We start from the raw sequence: 20,065 nt of genomic DNA on the forward strand, positions 1-20,065 counted from the left end.
AGTCTGTGCAAACCTATAACTTGCATGTTTTGAGGGTTTTAAACAACTTGTCTCTAATCTTTTCCCATACTGATAAAGGTTGGAAAGTTACTCCTGACAATAGCAGACGTAAACCTTCTTCCAGAGTTGGGAAAAAAGTAGTTGGAGGGAAAGTGTATTTGCAAAACACTCAGATTTTCGCATGAGCAAATCTACACATGCATATTTTCTCATGCTAAAATGCAGTTCACAAATATTTTCTAGGAGTACTACTTTGGGAATTCACAAAAGCCATATAGCTGCACTTAATACAAGGACATATACCATGGGTGCACTTTTAAGATTTTCTTTAATAATTGGGCCACTAATTTGGTCTGGCGTTGACCATGATTTTTTGCGTTTATTAAAATTATTTTTCTCTCTCTGTATCGCCTGGCTTTACTGTGAGTGACAGCATTCTCCTCTTTCCTAAGTAGCATATCGGCACACAAAGTAGTTTTGTTCAGTGCCAGTAACTACTGTGGCAGTGTGTGCTTTTTGAGACCAACATTTTTTTTTGCTTTTGCCAATGTTTGTTATGATGATGAGGGTCTGGAAGCTCCCACACCAATAAGGTTTTACAAAACACATGCCTGTGCTGCAGGGGGTTGGGCCTAGTTGTCCCAAGGACAAAATACACATGAAAACGTGTTGCCCTTGACCCTAAAAATTATGCCCTGGGAGTTGCGCTATAGAAATTCCACATCCCTGCAGCCAACCTGGCTGGAGGACAAAACAAGGTCTCTGCTCAAGTGCTAACTAACATTTGTTTGAAAACAAGGATATGGAAGTGTAAAAACAATGACCAGGCCCAGAGGGTGGGGAGTTCCTTTTGAAACTAAGAAAGGAAAAGAGGGGGATACGTCCTCCTGAAACTGAACGCTACCTAGATAGTATCCCTCCTGACCTAATGACACTCAATATTATAAGAATAAGTGCCTGCCACACCTAGACATCACTTCAATAGGAGTGGGAAAGGGAAAAACATTTTTTATATGTAACCCTCACACACTCTATTAGTGTCATGCTTCATCATTGGGTTCACCTTGACTTCTAAAGGTCAGGGTGGACTAGACTGTTCCAAGGAGCTCTTAAAAGAAAAACTGACTAGGGGGCATAACTGGAAGATAAAAATCACTCATCTACTCCAAGGTATCCCTTTGTTCATGGGAACGAAAAAACCTAAGCTACAGAAGGGGACTGTAGGATTCGATGGTCCTATGACCTTACTCAACCAACATGTTTCAGCCCTACTCAGACATGGTGCAAAACAGAATTGACTCGCATGCAATTCGGTCCTTAGATGCAGAGAAGGGGTTCAAGGCTGTTCATTGATCATTCATGAGACAAGTACTACTGAAATTTGGGTTCGACCCCACTTTCCTAGCCTGGATAGATCGACTGTACACAAACCTAATGGCACGAGTGCGGGTAAATGGAGTAATGTTGATAGATGTTCAAGTGTGCCAGGGCAGTAGGTAGGGATGTCCTCTCTTCCCCCTTGCTATTTGTCTTTATAGTGGAGCCATTGGCATGCCTGATCCAAAACCAACTGGACATAAGATGCTTTAGAGACGATCTGGAGCTGCTCAAAGATAACTATTTACTATATGCAGATGACATCCTTTTATATGTCACCAACCCAGACGTGCCACTCCCCAATATATTGAAGGTATTTGATGACTATGGACAGGCGGGTTATCAGATAAATTGGGATAAATCCAGCTTATACCAGGTAGGGGGCTGCCTAAATACACAGAGTCTACCAAGACAACTACACGTCGAGAGGGAGGGATTTCGATACCTATGCCTCTATATAGTTACCAATCTAGCAGCGAGCATCGACCGCAGCATCAAAAGTATACTGAGGGAATTCCACTTCAACGTAGCCAATACAATGGAGGGATAGCGCTCCCAGGTATAAGATCTTACTATTGAGCATCCCACCTGGTGGTCATAAACGAATGGGACACCTGCCAGCCGACCATCCAACATACGCTCTTGAGAAGCTTCAATTTCAATCCCAAACATATCTCCACTACATAAATGGGACAGTGGAGCATGACAGTTACTCCCAGCAACCCAAAGGACAGTTGATGCTTGGAAGGTGTTGGAACGTCAAATGAAGTAGGACAAGAAATGTGCGAAAGAAACCCCACTGTGGGAGGGGACATGCCTGCCAGAAATGGACAATCTGCAGGGGCATGATAGGGATCTCCAGACTTGGGAACAATCTAGAGAAGGATTCCCTGATCCCTTTCCACTCACTCCAACGTGAATTCAAGCTGAATGATACCCAAATATATAAATATCTGCAACTTCAACACGCCTGGAGGGCAGAGAACCTAGACACATCAGACATCCCAGAATTTGCACCATTAGGGGGAAGATTACTGCAGGGAGCAAGACAAATCGATCTCATGGACATACACAACCCTCATAAATAATATGCCAGACAACCAGAGAACTCTCAGATCCAATGGGAAACTACCCCGGGTGAGCTGGAGGACATAGATTGGGAGACAGCATTAATGCACCTGAGAGAAGTGGCCATTAAACTAAGGGTATGCCGAATACAATTTAAGATCTTACACCGGGCCTACTTTGATACGGTGAGACTACACAAAATCTGGAGGGCTGAGTCACCAGAATGTATCCATCGTAAGACAGAGAATGGGACCTACAGTCACACACTATGGGGATACCACCATATAAAGCTATACTGGATCCAAATAACAGAGGAACTGGTAGTGGAGGCACAATTACCCATACATTCTCAAGTATGTCCTAAAAGGTATCCCCACTCAGGTGAATCTTCCCCGCTACAAACTGCTGTTATGTAACCTAGGACTGATAGTAGCCAAAAGAGATCTCCGAACCTCCCCACATTGGCTGAGTGGAGGACAGGAATAGACTTCTACATGGGGACAGAGAAGGTGACATACCAGGCAAAAGGGTGCTCAAAGAAATTTACCAATGTCTGGGGCCCCTGGCTGAGATATTATGGGCTGGATTTAGAGAGTGGGACAAAAGAACCCAGGTCAGGAATATGGAAACCAGAAGCAGTATGAAGCAAGATATCCTACACACCTCCGACACACATCATATGTTAGAATGAATCATCAAATACTGTTTAGTCATAGACATTCCAAAAACGATTTTTATTGGTATCACTGTCAACTGGATTCAAAGCTGATAACCTTCATGTTACTCTTTGTCTACAGTTCACATATGTATCTATACTGTGTTTTCAGGAAAAATGTAATAAAATATTTTCAAAAAACAAATCGTGTGGCTGCATGTAGTACATTTTATTAGAGCACACTGAATACAACTGAAATGGATTCTTAATATATAAAAATTTAAGACAGATTCATATTACCAAAAATACTTACTAGAGACCATAATGCATAAATAAAAGTTACAGTAAGTGTTTGAGAGAGGAAATTGGATACAAATGAACAAATAATTGAATTTCAATACTGTGGGTTAGTTCACAAGTGTGAGAAACAGCAATATAGATAAATGTAAAGTGAAAGTGGGACTGAACTAATAAATATAATGTGAGCAAACTGTTACTAATAGATTAGGTGCATCATGCTTTGAATACCAGATGGAGGAAACTAGATACAAAGTGTTAGCATGTGATTAACATTCCAGCAGTCTGCAGCAAAGCAACAGTGGGAATTGCAAAAATATGTATATAAGCCTAGTATGCAGGTATTCTTATCTTAGTTTAATGTTAGCAACAAAGATCTTAGGATTGCATAAGGAAACAGTGCAGTTATGGTCACTGACACGTTTATAAAACTGTAATAATTAGCATCTTGAGTACATCTACAGCTGACTAGGCCAAGAGATTGGAGAGTGCCACAGGAAGCGGTACCTGCGCATCGATTACAAAGTTTTCTGTGCCAAGGTGTCATCCCTTTCGCCCGGCTTCTCAAATATCGATTTTTCATCCTTGATAATTACTCATGCTTCCTATATAGTAATTGGACAGCTTTTGTGGTTTTTGTGGTAAGCAGACACTTGCCTTCTAGTTTTTTCGAGTCCCCTGCTGGATTACTGCTTTTTCAGCAGGCGGCATCAGTCTCGGGCATGTAACTCTATGTCCTGATGATTAATCCCAGTACTCCTGTGTATGGGATCGAAACGTCGTCGTCGCTATTACTGAATTGTGCTATGGTTTTTGCCTTCATTTATGCTTGACAATTTACTGATTCTTTTTCCAAGCACTAAGAAATGCTTGAGCCTTTGCTCTTTTTCTTGTTTTAATTGTCGCAGAGTTTGTGTTTCCACTTCCTAGTTTTTGTTTTCTTCACAAATACGCAAAATATTAAAAGTATTTCTGTCCGGATGGACAACGTAATATAGATCTCATTGTATTTCTATATTTATTGCTTCTCCCTTATCCTTCTTGTGAGGTACCACTGTTCATATAACAGGCTTACCGGAAGCAGATAAAATGCATCTCATTTATAAAGTAATACTTTTTTCTCTATCTAATAAATACTCATATTGGTCCCTGAGAAGGATTGGGAATAACACAAAGAGCACGTTAGGTGGGGGGTGGGAGCACGATTGTGAGTTGGGAAGCAGCACATGAAGGGATGAGCAAAAAATACATCCAATCCCATGGAGTGCTCAAAGAAAAAAAAGCAATTCTCTTAAAGAAGATATGTCACAGGGGAAGGATAAAAACAAGAAGAGCACGGAAAGGCATCAAAGAAGTAGCAAGCAAATACGAGCGACATTAAAACCACCCATTGGTATGCAATGGACTGACCCAAAGTCCACTGTAAACATTGCCATTTTCCACAACAGGCTATCAACACGAACAGCTACCAGGATATCATACATAGACTAAGATACTCTACCGCTTATAAATACAAGCAAAATACAAATGTTGGAGAATTAGGACTGCAAATATGTCACCTTGCCTTCTCTCTAATCAGGTTAGTTGTGATAAAAGATGACATAGTTAGCTTTTTTCAAAATTATAGAGCTAAGTAGGCATGCTATTACCAAGTGAAGACATTTTGTAGGGTTGTAACCATTTTACTAAGAGATGTCCCACCATATCTGCTGCAATAGTTATTAGCATATTACTGTAATGCCCTGAGCAGGGTTGATGCTACAAAGAGAAACATACAGGATGCACAAAGCAAATAATGCTGACGAAAGGTAGGTTGCAGGTCTATAGAAACACAATGTTTTCCTAAATAGGCTCAGTGGAGGTTCACAATCCATCATGGAGGTTTTACCTTAAATTCAAATGTATGAATGAAGGTGCACTAGCTCTCTAGCCCAATTAGTCTCCCGGCTCCAGCCCAGTAGGACAAACAGTATCCTTTCAGTGGTGGCCAAAACAAACTACCTGACCATGGGAGACCAGTGTTTTGTCAGTTTACGGTCCACAGCTGAGGAAGAACTTCCCTAGAAAGATTATAATCATTCACTTATTTTTCTTCAGAAAGTCTCAGTGTCATCACTTCACATATGTTACAATATGTGAATGGCTGTGGACTAGTTAAAAGGACACAGAGCAAAACAAAGGAAAAAAGTAATGGGAAACGGGAGGAAAGATTTGAAGTGGGGTTTTCAACAGGGAAAGGCCAGGGATTATTTGGAGCAGCTGGTTTGAAGGAGGGGAAGGGAAAGGTTTCAGTAAAGGATATAAGACAGGGACAGATCTGCAATGTCCATGGCAGGGAGGTTACAAGGTATTATTGCTTGTTTATGTTTATGTTTGTGCCATTTTTAAAGCGCGCAAATACCCGGATGTGTCTCTGCACTCGGATACAGAACCATCGCAGAGGTGATAAGTTATGATGGGAAGAGCCATGTTTTTAGTTTTTTCCAGAAACTGAGGAGGGTCGGGGCAGTTTTGATGTGGAGGGGCAGTGTGTTCCAAAGTTTGGATGATGAGATAGTGAAACACCTGTCACCCCAGTTGACCTTTTTTGTTCGCGGGACTTTTAGCAGATGTGCAGAGGAGGAGCGGAGTGTTCTTGAATGCTCAAGCGGACAGAAGGCTGCTCTGAGGAACTTGAACAGCTGGGCTATGAATTTTTATTGTGGGGGGAAAAAAAGTGCTTGGAAAAGTTTGATTGGCGTGAAGGCTCCTACACCCTCCACAAAGTTAGTCTGGAAAGAACGGTTCAATCAATCATTCATTCATTTGTAGAGCGCACTAGTCACCCGTGAGGGTCTTAAGGTGCTTAGGGGGTCTGGGGGTGCTGCTACTGTTCGAACAACCAGGTCTTGAGAAATCTCCTGAAGGTCAGCAGGTCCTGGGTCTGTCGCAGATAGATGGGGAGGGTGTTCCATGCCTTGGCGGCGAGGTGGGAGAATGATCTGCCTCCGGTGGTCGTTCGGTGGATGCGTGGAACGATGGCGAGGGCAAGGTCTGCAGGGGGAAGCTGGCGGTTCGGGGCTTAGAAGGTGAGTCGTTTGTTGAGGTATGTCAGTCCGGTGTTGTGGAGTGCTTTGTGAGCATGGGTGAGGAGCCTGAAGGTTATCCTCTTGTTGACTGGGAACCAGTGCAGGGCTCTCAGGTGGGCATTGATGTGGCTGTGGCAGGGGATGTCGAGGATAAGCCGTGCGGAGGCGTTCTATATGCGTTGGAGTCTTCTCTGGAGTTTGGCCGTGGTTCCCGCGTAGAGGGCGTTGCCGAAGTCCAGCCTGCTGCTGACCAGGACTTGGGTATCCGTCCTTCTGGTACCGACGGGGATCCATCTGTAGATCTTGCGAAGCATGCAGAGGGTGTTGAAGCAGGAGGAGGAGACGGTGTTGACTTGCTGGGTCACTGATAGTTTTGAGTCCAGGATGAACCCCAGGATGCGTGCGTGGTTGGTGGGGGTCGGTGCAGCTCCCAGTGTGGCCGGCCACCAGGAGTCGTCCTAGGCGGAGGGGTTGGAGCCGAGGATGAGGACCTCCGTCTTGTCAGAGTTCAGTTACAGGCGACTGTTCTTCATCCATTCTGCGATGGCCTTCATTCCTTCGTGGAGGATGGTTTTGGCGGGGCGGGGTCCTTGGTGAGAGAAAGGATCAGCTGGGTGTCGTATGAGACGATGTTGAGGTCGGTGCCATGTAGACGTTAAAAAGGGTTGGGCTGAGGGATGACCCTTGGGGTACGCCGCAGGTGATCTTAGTGGTTTACGATCGGAATGGGGAGCAGCGGACTCTCTGGGTTCTGCCAGTGAGGAAGGAGGTGGTCCAGTCCAGGGCTTTGTCGCGGATCCCTGCGTTGTGGAGGCGTGTGCGTAGGGTGTGGTGGCAGACGGTGTCGAAGGCGGCTGAGAGGTCCAGGAGGATGAGGGCCGTGGTTTTGTCGTTGTCCAGCAGGGTCCTAATGTCGTCGGTGGCAGCAATGAGGGCGGTTTCGGGCTGTGGTTGCTGCGGAATCCGGATTGGGACGCATCCAGGATGTTGTTCCCGAGGAAGCAGGTCAGTTGCATGTTGCCCGTCTTCTCAATGACTTTTGCCGGGAATGGGAGCAGGAGCAGGGAGATGGGGCGGAAGTTCTTGAGGTCCTTTGGATCTGCCTTGGGTTTCTTGAGTAGGGCATTGATCTCGGCGTGTTTCCAGCTCTCCGGGAAGGAGGCGGTCTCAAAGGAGCGGTTGATGATCTTCCGGAGTTTGGGTGCGATGATGGAGCTTGCCGTGTTGAAGATGTGGTGAGGGCAGGGGTCTGATGGTGAGCCGGAGTGGATGGTGTTCATGATTTTTATGTGGTTCCAGGTGAGCAGGAGGCCGGTGTGGTTTGGGGGTGGAGGGTCTGAAGTGTCGGCGGCTGTCTGGGGGGTCTTGGTGTTGAAGCAGTCGTGGATGTCTGCGACCTTGCAGTGGAAGGTGGTGGCTAAGGAGTCGCAGAGGTCTAGCGACGGCGGGATGTCGTTAAAGCTGGAGCGGGAGATTTCTTTCACGATGTTGAAGAGCTCTTTGCTGTTGTGCACGTTGTTGTTGATGCGTTCCTTGAAGGAGGTCCTTTTGGCGGTTCGAATGAGTTGGTGGTGCTTGCGGCTGGCGTTCTTGAGGGCAGCGTGGTTGTTCGGTGTCTGTTTGTGGCGCCACTTCTTCTCGAGTCTTCGGCAATTCTGCTTGGATGCTTGGAGGTCAGTGATGAACTAGATGGCCCTTCTGTCAGTACATCTGTTTGAGGGTTTCTTGATCGGGGCAAGAGTGTTGGTGCAGTCATCAATCCATTGCCTGAAGTTGCAGGCGGCTGTGTTGGTGTCGGTGGGGTCGGTTGGTGGGTCTCGGGCGAGGATGGTGATTAGCTGGTCTTCGGTGACCTTGTTGCAGCTGCGGTAGGGGATTCGTTGCGGGTGGTTGTGCGGGGTTTGTTTCTCAAAAGAGAAGTGAACGCAGCGGTGGTCGGTCCAGTGGAGTTCGGTGGTGTAGCTGAAGGTGACATGGTTGCTGGCGGAAAAGATGGGGTCGAGCGTGTGTTCAGCGCGGGGTGTCGTGACAAGCTGTTTCAGCCCGAGGTTAGCGAAGTTGTCGAACAGGGTGGTGGAGTTGTTGTCATTGGCGTTCTCGAGGTGGAAGTTCAGGTCTCCGAGGAGGATGTAGTCTGTGGATGCAAGGGTGTGCGTACTGATGATGTCAGTGATGGAGTCGCTGAACTGTGGTCAGGGTCCCGGGGGTCTGTAGAAGAGGGTTCCTCTGAGGGTGGTGTTGGGATCGATGTGGATCTGGAAGTGCAGGTGTTCGGCAGTGCTGAGGGTGTCTTCGGTGCAGGTCGAAATATCTGAGGGCATTCCTGTGGACAGTAGCGATTCCACCGCCTGGTTTGTTAGTGTGGTCCCTCCGAGTGATCTTGTAGCCGTCCGGGATGGCTATGGCAATGTCGTGGGCCGAGGAGGGGTTCATCCAGGTCTCCGTCAGGAAGGCGACGTAAGGGAGAATGAATCGAGTAGGTCCCAGAGATCAATGGCGTGCCTGTGGACAGAGCGGGTGTGAAGTAGTATGCATCTGAGGTGGTATGAATGTAGACGTGTAGAGGACAAAAGATTTTGCTCAGTTGTTAGGTGTGAAACCATGCAACGGGGACAGACTCTGACCTGCTGTGTTTCGGCTGACATAGGTGTTGAAAATTTAGGTTGGTATGGTTGATGCGTAACTTTTCAGTTGTGCAATAAAATGTTCAAAACATGGCCCTCAGGTAGAATTCGGTTCATCCATGTACCTGTGAATGTTCACCTCACTGTCAGCCTGCTATACTTCCAGGTGTTCCATACACAATTTGAAAATCATTAGCAAGAGAATGAAGCCTTCAGGTGTGCCTTAAGTTACTACAGGTTTGGACCTTGAAGAAGTCCTCGGCTCCAGTTTTTCAGTTCTTTTGAAATTACTAAAACCATTGCAGGACAATGCATATGAACACATTTGGAGTGTGTGAGTGCAAAGTAAGGCATAATAAGTAATAGAGAAAAAGTCTAGGAAGAGGCTAAGCATACCAAACAAACAGTAAACATTTTCTATAATCTAGAGAACTTTGCCATTTAGGTGACTGATAGTTATCTCTATGCTGCATCATTGTTGGAAGCAACAGGGATTACTGCAGAAGAGCGTTACAATTTATCTGTTCAAGTACCAAGGATTGTGACAGCCTTCATAGCGATGAGCTCTAGGAATGATAGGTGTGTAACTGAGTAGCCGTTTACAAAGCCAATATGGTCGAAATCATGCGATACGGAGTAAAAAATATTAATAGCTAATCCTCTTCATGGGTCATTTTTCAAGGGCTCCATTTGTCAAGAATGGCCAATCCATGAGTAACACATAGGCACTTTATCATCGTAAAAAAGAGTTGCTGCTTTAAAGGGACTTGCTTATTGTGAGGAGTGCTGTCTGCCACATTCAGTTTCAATCACAAGCTAGGGAACAAAGTATTCTAAATAACAGATTCTCTTGCACAGTTCTAATGTCAGCATGAAGATCAGGTCTCTCAGACATAGGTTCAAACTGCATCTACAGAGAAGAGTGGAATGGAGGTTGTGGCTCTTGCTACTTTAAGGTTCATTATGGTAGTTCTACTGCACATGTAATTGGGCACTAACTGTTCTTTAGATACCACTGAGCCCATTCACCATCGAGTCTGTTGAGCTTCAGTTACCATGGAGCCCCAACAGCAAGGAAAGCAGAGATGGCATGCTGTAATTGAAAAACTGCATCCCAGTTTAGGCACATGTTAAATGTTATTGCCAAAGAATGAACTGGATGGTTTCATTCAATTAAGAGGTTGCCAGTGTAATGAGCATGCTGTTTCAGTGGACCAAAGCTCATAACTACATGCCATTCTATAAAAATGCTGGCAGTTATTCCTTTACCTCGGAAAATTGCATAAACGTAGACTCGCAGGCTATGAAGGCAGAGCATACAGCTGCAAATCAAAATCATACTAAACATGCACAAAGTTAACCGGGTATGCAACGAAAAGGAAAGTAAAAAGCTCAAGGCATGTTAAGATTTATAAACATACTTACTCTTTCATTTCTTTGGATGGAGAATTACATGCAGGCGGAAAGGTAGATGTACTACTTAATTTGTCCAGGGTACATGCAGTCCCTATTGCTCGTACAACCAACCCAGATTCTCCTTCCAGGTCAAAACACTGCAGGTAACCAACCACCGCATTTCCTCTCATTTCAAGAACCTTAACTCCAATCTTCCTCTGCAGTTCACCTAAAAAAGAATTTTTAAAAAATCATTGCTCAAGGAGGGTAAAAAAATGTGTATTAAAAAAACTTTGTTCTAGTCTACTCCATTGCACTTTTCTTGAAATGAAAACCTGATGAAAATTTCAGAAATGTCATAGACACACAGTACATTTATTGATTAAGACAACAGATACATATATAGGGTTAGAATTCTCTTAACTGAATATATCTGGCCGTGAGGAAGTGCATGTGACCAGGCAACAGACCGTAATTTGCTTACAGAAAACAGATTGGATGTACATATTTTAGAGTTTCCAAAGCATGAAATATTGATGACTACTTATGATTTTTGATGGTGGTCAACGCATCCCACTTTTCAGACCCATGTTCTGATCTTTTAACATGGTTTATTAATGCTTGAGAAGAGATATAATTGCAAAGGTGTCACAACAAACACAAAGAAGAAAAGGTTTATTTCTGTAATCCTAGTTCTCCTTTAGGGGAATCTTCATAGAAATCACACCATCCCATCCATATGCAGGATCCCGGAGCACATCCTTAAAATAAACCCTCTGAAGAGTGGGTCTTCACCTTATTTCAGGAAGTCCAAGTTTGAACATATTGTTTTTTAAGTTTGGGCATAAAATAGGCTATATAGGCCAATTTATTTAATTTACTTTACAAAAAAGTCAAATTAAGAATAAAAATAGGAAAATTGTGAGAAAAAAGTAATCTTTAAAAAAAATCTCATTCACAAACCTTTTGAAAGGAAATGGGGTTGAAGGAATCAGGTCAATGCAGACATATAGGTTGAGGCTATGCTAGTATGAAAACAGATAGCACACCTTTAGGGGCCCATAGCCTTCCAGTACCTCACCATGTCCAGCGTGTGGCAGTATGTTGGTTCTTTTTTTACAGAGACAGAGACAAAGGATTCCAAAAACTAGAATGGCTGTCAATTAGGGTTGTCCCTTCCATCAGGGAGGAGGGAAACTTGCTTATGGTTTCACTGGAGATTAGTCTACTGGAGAACTAGGGTTGCAGGTAAGAAATCTTTGCTTCTCCTTCAGGGGATCATCATTGATAATCATAAGTATTGAGCAGAGAAGCAAGCACGTCCCTATAACAAGCATTGAAAATGCAATAGGTCTCGCTTTTGATTAAGTTAAAGCCATTTGCTTTGCTAATGGTATTGTATAGCAAAGCAAATGGCTTTAACTTAATGAAAGGCGATACCTATTGCATTTTTAATGCTTGTTATGTCAGTGCCCCTTAAGCACTGTCACCCATTCTGGAAGTGCAGGTATGTCACAGGAGCTTCCTGCAGTTCTAAAAGCACAATCAGAAATCCAATGAACGCTAAGTGTATTTACGTGAACTGAATGAAGATGCTGTCAGTCGTTGTACAGGAACAGGGAATATGGTCAGTCATTCTACCAAAGGTAAAGGAAGACGAGGGCAGTAAGTCCACAGATGAAAATAAGACATGAGAGACTCATACAAGGTTGCAACATTCCGGTAGGTGCAGTCGTGGTTCTCAAGGCAAGACTCAAGTATGATGTCTATGGATTCAAAGGTCTGATTGTCAAATGTTGTAGAGGCACTGTCACATGAGGTCTCTGGGTCTCGCAGCCAAACCCCTGCGTAAGCCCCCTTACCTGAGCCTCTTCTTCTCCGCCCGGCCCATGGCGACTTCCCCCGGGTGGGCGCTCCCACAGAGGAGCACCAGGAAGAGCAGTGCACAACCCTGGGATGGGCACATGTCCCGGCTCATGGCAGCGGAGGGGGGGGTAAGCCCTCAGGGCAATACATTTTTTCTCAGTTCCTTCTTCCTTCGCATGAGCGTCTCGCACAGGAGGGGCTCAGACCGGGGGAAGAAACCCTGCGCGTAGCTCCATTCCCGGAGATTGTGTTCATCCTGTTTGGTTTAACAAAATGCCGCTGCCACAGCTTGCTGATCCCTGGCAGAAGATGGCCATAGAGAACCTGGAGGGCAGTGAGGTGAATCTGTAAGATAGACATCACGCTTTGCAGTTGGGCTTTATAGGCGGCGGTGCCCCTGCTCTACTTGAGACGCAGAACTTTCTCAATGTGTCAGCCGCAGCCTGTCCGGTCTCCAGCAGCATTGGGACGCTAGAATCCGAGACTCGAACCTGGTTACCCAGCGCCAAAATCGGTAGCTCTGGCCATTAGGCCACATTAGTTGTGCTTTGCAGCGTCACACAAAGACACCACAAGCTGTCACACAGCCAATGTACTGTATCACAGCCCCTTACCGTCCACACCGCAGCAGCACACGGTGCCGTCACACAGCTAGGGCTCTATATCCTGGGCAGCACTGTCCCTCTGTACAGCAGAGGCTCATACTGCCCCGAGGCCTGGGCATGTACCCCAGCATCAGCACCGCAGATGCACCCTGCAGAGTTACAGTGCAACATCGCTATACTCCGCGCTGCCCTTCTGCACGGCTCACTGTCCCACGACCTGCCCGACCGCACCGGCAGAGACCACCGCTGCTTCCAGGCCGCCCCGAAACACACCCACGGACCCTTCTCCTGCCATGCCTGCAACTTCACCTGCAACAGAACCACCAAGCCTCCAAGAACGGGACCCAACCACCTTCAATGCATACTCCTCAACACCTGCTACTCACGCAAAAACGCCGTCGAGCTCTGGGACCTGCTAGACACCTCCGCACCAGACGTTGCCCTTCTAACCAAGACCTGGTGGAACGACTCCTCGACACCGGACATCGCCATAGCCATACCGGACGGCTACGAGATCTCCCGCAGAGACCGCACCAACGGAATCGGAGAAGGAATAGCCATTGTCTACAAGTCCACCATCTAGGTCCACACCCTCACAGAAGACTCCCTCAACTCGACCGAACATCTCCATTTCCGGATCCATACCGACCCAACACCACCCTCAGAGGAACACTAGTCTACAGAACCCACGGACCACGGGCACCATTCAGCGACTCCATCGCCGACCTCGCCAGCACCCGCGCTCTCGCCTCCACGGACTACATCCTCCTCGGGGGTCTGAACTTCCACCTCGATAACAACAACAACGCCAACTCCACCGCCCTGATCGACAACCTCGCCAACCTTGGCCTCAGACAGCTCATTACCGAAACACACCCAAGCCGTCGGCCACAAACTCGACACAGTCTTCTCCACAAGCACCCACGTCGCCTTCAACAACACCACCGAACTCCACTGGACCGACCACCGCTGCATCCACTTCACCTTCATGAAACTAACAATGCACCACCGCACCCAACAGCTGGCCTGCCGCCGCTGGAGCAAAGTCACAGAGGACCAGCTGAGCTCTACCCTCGCCCAAAACCAACCCAACGACCCCACCGACCCAGACGCCGCCGCTCGTACCTTCAGACAGTGGATCGAATACTGCGCCAACACTCTCGCCCCGCTCAAGAAACCCTCCATCAACCGCCCCAGCAAGAAAGCCGCCTGGTTCACCGAAGAACTCCAGACCTCCAAATGGACATGCCGGAAGCTGGAGAAGAAATGGCTTCACGACCGCACACCAGACAGCCACGCAGCCCACAAGGACGCCATCCGCAGACACCACCACCTCATCAGAACAGCCAAGAGATCGTCCTTCAAATCCCGACTGGAGAACAACGCACACAACAGCAAAGAACTTTTCAACATAGTGAAGGAACTCTCCAACCCCAGCGCCAACACGAACGACATCCCGCCCTCCCAGGAACTGTGCGATTCACTGGCCACCTTTTTTCATTGCAAGATCGCCTACATCCACGACAGCCTCAACTCCTCATCCCCCCCAGACTGCAACTTACCACCCCCCGAACGCCACCTGCACCAACAATCTGAGCTCCTGGACTCCCGTCAACGGCAAAGAGACACGCAAGATCATGAACTCAATCCACTCTGGATCGCCATCAGACCTCTGCCTACACCACATCTTCAACATAGCTGACGCAACCATCGCACCCCAAATGCGAAAAATCATCAACATCTCCTTCGACACCGTGACATTCCCGGAAAGCTGGAAGCACGCCAAAATCAACGCACTCCTCAAAAAACCCAAAGCGGACCCCAAAGACCTCAAAAACCTCCGGCCCATCTCCCTGCTCCCCTTCCCGGCGAAGGTCATCAAGAAACATGCAGCTGACCCAGCACCTCGAGGACAACAGCATCCTAGACCCATCCCAGTCCGGATTCAGAAGAAATCATAGCACTGAGACTGCCCTTATCGCCGCCACAGACGACATCAGGCTTCAGCTGGACAACGGCGAAACCTCAGCCCTCATCCTCCTGAACCTATCAGCCGGCTTAGACACGGTCTGCCATCGCACACTCAGATCACGCCTCCAAGAAGCCGGAATCCAGAAGAAGGCGCTCGACTGGACCACGTCCTTCCTCCCCGGCAGAACCCAGAGAGGACGGCTGCCGCCCTACCGCTCCGAAGCCACCGGCATCATCTGCGGCGTTCTCCAAGGCTCATCCCTCAGCCCGAACTTGTACATGGCCCCCCTCCCACAAGTGGCCCGCCAGCACAACCTGAACATCATCTCCTATGCTGACGACACCCAGCTCATCCTCTCCCTAACCAAGGACCCACACACCACCAAAAACAACCTCCACGAGGGAATAAAGGCCGTCGCCGAATGGATGAGGAGCAGCCGTCTGAAGCTGAAGTCGGACAAGACGGAGGTCCTCATCCTAGGGCCCACCCCCTCGGCCTGGGACAACTCCTGGTGGCCGACCGCACTGGGAACAGCTCCGACACCCACGGACCACGCACGCAACCTGGGATTCATCCTCGACTCCTCCCTCTCCATGTCAAAGCAGGTCAACGCCATCTGCTCCTCCTGCTACAACACCCTCCGCATGCTCCGCAGGATCTACAAGTGGATCCCGACCGAAACAAGAAGAACGGTTACCCAGGCCCTCGTAAGCAGCAGGCTGGACTACCACAACGCACTCTACGCAGGAATACCAGCCAAACACCTGCAACAACTACAACTCACCCAGAACGCCTCAGCCCGACTGATTCTCAATGTCCCCCGCCACAGCCACATCTCCTCCCACCTAAGAGACCTGCACTGGCTTCCCGTCAACAAAAGGATCACCTTTAAACTCCCCACCCACGCACACAAAGCACTCCACAACGTTCGACCAGCCTACCCGAACAACAGACTCAACTCCTACACACCCGCCAGCTCCGCTCCGCCAGCCTCGCCCTCGCCGCCGTCCCGCGCATCCAACGAACTACCTCTGGCGGTAGATCCTTCTCCTACCTCGCCTCCAACACCTGGAATACCCTCCCCACCCACCTACGGCAGACCCAAGACCTACTCACCTTCAGAAGGCTCCTCACGACCTGGCTCTTCGAACAGTAGCAGCTCCCCCTTAACCCCCCCGCCCTCAGCGCCTTGAGACCCTCACGGGTAAGTAGAGCGCTTTACAAATCCCCGATTGATTGACCACACGACAGATGCACGTGCAGGGTCATAGATTCAGGGCGCTGTACCCCAAGGGGTATGTAAACCAACTTCACTATGCAACGTTACGAGGTTAGGTGGCTGTGTGGAAACTTGGTCAGTAGAACTGTAAGAAGTGACAGCGGTGGTGTGTTCTCGTGGTACAAACTGATGAAACGCCCCAGCTTGTCTTACGGTGTGTTAACGACGCACCCACCTTGTTGGCTTTTTATGCCTTTGGGGCCGATGTGTGTTGTTGTAAATGTCCCTTCAGCTGAGTTTTCAGTTGTGTTTATGGCCTCTGCAGGACTGCCAGGAGAGGCCTAGTTTTGCATCTAGGGCCTGTATGGTGCAGGAAACAGGGGCAGACCAACACCAGGCCCGGGATAAGTCGAGAACAAGAGCATTTTTTAAATTTTTACCGGGATTCTTTCTACGAGCGTGCGGTACCCCTTCCCCCGCAGTGTTTCTCTTGGAGATGAGCGAGTGTTTTTTGCTGCATTCGTGTGAAATGTGTATTGCCCCTGCTCACTGGACAGTTTTTGTTAGTGCACCGCAGCTGTTTGTCCCATGTGGCGAGGAAAATGGAATTCCACGAAGACGTGTGCAATGTTGTTATGCTGCTGTTCCTCTGTCGTTGGGTCTGTGGGAGTGTTATTGCCACAAAGTGTGTGTTTAGAGTGTACATTTCTTTTCTTGAGAGACAAATGTCAGCTATGTCTATTTCGATCGCCAGCCCCACCAATCGTTGAGAAATAATAGTCACTGCCCCACTAGTAGTCCAAAGAACCACACAATGGTACCTTGCCGTAATTGTCATACCTGGAGGCTGAGTCAAAGTTCCCTTTCCCCGTGTGTAAACAACACTTTCCCGCCGTCGCTACAGCTACACGGGGCTCCACCCCTAACTGATTGGTGGAATCCAATCATAAATAAGCATACCAGGAAATAACTAACTCATGCGGATATCGAAAAGAAAGCGTGAAAGTGCAGCAGCCATTATTAAGAAGTAAAGCCTGCCCGAGAACCCAGTTATTGAAAGGGCGTTTATCCATTTATAACTATGAAAAGATGCTGCATCATTGTGTTAAAACTGCCCATAGCGATATTGATAAATAACTCAATATCGTACAAAAAATAGAGCTATGGTCCCTTGATATCAGTGTGAGTCATTTCATTCGCAAAGAGATAGCCGCCATTTTTGAGAGGTTAAACCGTTCCGAAAAGTTAGTATATTTGTGTGTATTGCTGTGGAAGTAGGAAAATGCAAAGAAACCCCCGACATTCCTCGGACGAAAGAGAGATGGAGTTCGAACGTGATAACCAAGTGTGCCTGAAGGTGTATTAGTGAATTAATCAGTAGCTCAGAACATTAGGGTGGCGGTCCCTCTGTTGCAACATTAGGCCATAAGATTTGAAGAGAGATGGCTGTTATTCCTGGGAGATCTATTCAAACAAAGATCCTATTACTACGGCAATTTCCTCATTATCCTATTACTACGGAGATTTCCTCATTATCTGTACAACTGTTAACATTATGTACAGAATGGGGGAGGAACAAGGGAGCAAATGGAGTGACTGAAGGGTAAAGCAAAGTTAGAATAATAGATCCACCGTAGCTAAATTACACCAAGGCGGCCGCGTGTTTATTTTCGCATCGTGCTTTCACTTAAGTGAAAGGGCGATGTGATAATAAACACGCAGCTCAATTTGCTAAAGCTGAAAGCCGATTGCAAAGAAAAAAGTGTGTAGGGATTGATGAAGGGGAGGGTGTCACGCCGCGGTAAAAGATCAAATCCCGGTGGGCTTGGACAAAAGCAGACAAGGTGTGGAAAAGTAAATTTTGCCATGTTCTGTGTCCCTACGCCTCATCCATCATATGTTATGTGTGCATGACCAATATGCATATGTTATTCCCCATGTCTGATTACTGACGCAATTACAGTTGTGTCCACCTCTGATATGTCATTTTCCAGTCCTCGTGAATAATACGAATATCAGGCCTATGTAAAGTTATGTTGCCACGTTTCTCAGTGTGCACGTTATTCCATTATAAAGTCCCCGTTTCCAGGCCTCAACAGGGCCCGGACCACAGATTCAGCTCCTGTCTCCTGAAAGCCTCGCTGAGGAGCGATACAGCCCCCACCTGTATCCTCGACCCTTCACTTACTTCCTGCCTCGCAATGCCCGGTGCAGCCCGGCTCTGCCTCTGAGTCTGCCAAGAGTATGTTATAGTTCCAGCTATCAGTTCAGTCCTTCTTCTCTGCATTCCTAAGCTACTGAACTGCATCAATAGTTTCCGTCATTGTCTAGCCTTCTCGTCTCCACGTTAGAGAAATACTGTATTTAATGGTCATTTAATATTCTTCATCACGCACTACATGTAGAATAATGCATGGTCCAGTCTTAGAGTCAAGTTAGCTTTCCCCTCATGACTTCTAGTTTATATCAACATGTTCCCTAAACATCAGATACTAGATAAGGTTTAGGTGCATGTCGCTCCGACCCTCCAGACTCTAGTCTCTGCTCCTAGCACAGAGTTCGTAGCCCCCAGCTTCTCCTAGTAACACGTCATTGCCCGTTTTCGCGCACCATTAGGTTAGAGGTCCCGGCTCCTTAGGTAGCCCCCTCCTATGTTTCCGCCCATTCATGACATATTCTGTTACGTTTGCATCACATGTCTATGTATACTCCCAGTTACACCTCTTTTTACTGTTATCTTTCGCGACTGCTACGCGTCACGCCTTCTGCTCCACCCACTGTTACGCCTACTGCAATGTAATGCTATGTGTTGCGCTATGTATATAAGTCAATGTATTGTTATTAAAAGTTAGCGCGCTCATCCCAGACCAAGCCCCGGCAGCTGCTGGGCCCCAGTTGTCCTGCTGGGCCCTGTTACCTCTGTTCCTATGCAGGTTGTCCTGATCCTGTCCTTATGCTGTAATAAACCTGCAGAAACTCCTACTACCTCGAATCTTGACTCTTATTTTATTGAGCTATCTGTTATTCATTCATTCATCCAAAAATAGATCCGGTATTATTTATTTATATACCACATAATGGCGCCCGAATAGGGACTTGCCCTTTCCCCACGCGTCGGTGAAGCCACGCCGACCCCCTGACCCTCTGCAGCCGTGACGGAACCATACCGGCCACGTGCAGATATTTCTGCTTCAAGTATCCCTCAGGCCCACGGAGGAGACGGAGGAGGCGGTCCAGCATCCGAACGAGACGGTGGAGGAACGCGGCGAGTCCCGACCAGAGCCCAAGCCGAGAGTCCAAGGTCCGAGGTATCCGGAGGCCCACCCGTAACTGAAGTCCGAAGTCCGAAGTTCGTCGTCGTAGCAGTCCAGTCCCGTCCGAGGCTTTCCGTTCCGTGCTGCCCGGTGAGTACCATTGCTGGGGTAGTATCTAGACAGGACCAATCTAAATTGACTCCTGGTCCGTGGGTTGGTGGTGCCCAGACTCACAAACGAAGTGTTCACCTAGGTGGATACGGGTCTTGATGCGTCCCTTTGTGGGACCGGTATGTTCCGTACTGTTACAGCAGTGCATCCAGTAACTCTAGTCTGTTCCGTTCTCGAGAAAATCTGTTCTGTTTCTGTTTTCAGTATTTTCAGGTAGTATTCTGTCCGAACTGTTATGTTATGATGTTGTTCAATGTATTTCTAATATCGTGGTATGCCTGAATTGTTTTCCCAATTGTTATTGTTCTTCGTGTATTGTATTGTGTTCCGATTCAAGTTTACAATGCCGCTCTTTTCAAGATTACGTCAGTTAAAAACTAGAAAGGGTCTGTTAGAGGAAGCAGTTCCTGTCCCGCCTAGGGACAGTCCAGGTCATTTTATGTATCAGAAACATGGCATAAGCGCCATAATGTATCTAGATTTATGGGTAGAGT

General features: G+C 47.4%; 1 protein-coding gene across 8 annotated transcripts in view; it reads right to left on the reverse strand.

The window, feature by feature from the left end:
* The window catches only part of C2CD5 (C2 calcium dependent domain containing 5), a 1,003,795-nt gene that overhangs the window by 821,586 nt on the left and 162,144 nt on the right, over nucleotides 1-20,065 (reverse strand). For all 8 annotated transcript variants that reach the window (XM_078674090.1, XM_078674088.1, XM_078674089.1 and 5 more), the window contains exon 7: nucleotides 10,515-10,713. In XM_078674090.1, the coding sequence (XP_078530216.1) occupies nucleotides 10,515-10,713 (199 nt within the window). The remainder of the gene's footprint in view (nucleotides 1-10,514; nucleotides 10,714-20,065) is intronic.

The sequence above is a fragment of the Lissotriton helveticus genome, chromosome 1_1, assembly GCF_964261635.1.
Source record: "Lissotriton helveticus chromosome 1_1, aLisHel1.1, whole genome shotgun sequence".
NCBI classification, from domain to species: domain Eukaryota; kingdom Metazoa; phylum Chordata; class Amphibia; order Caudata; family Salamandridae; genus Lissotriton; species Lissotriton helveticus.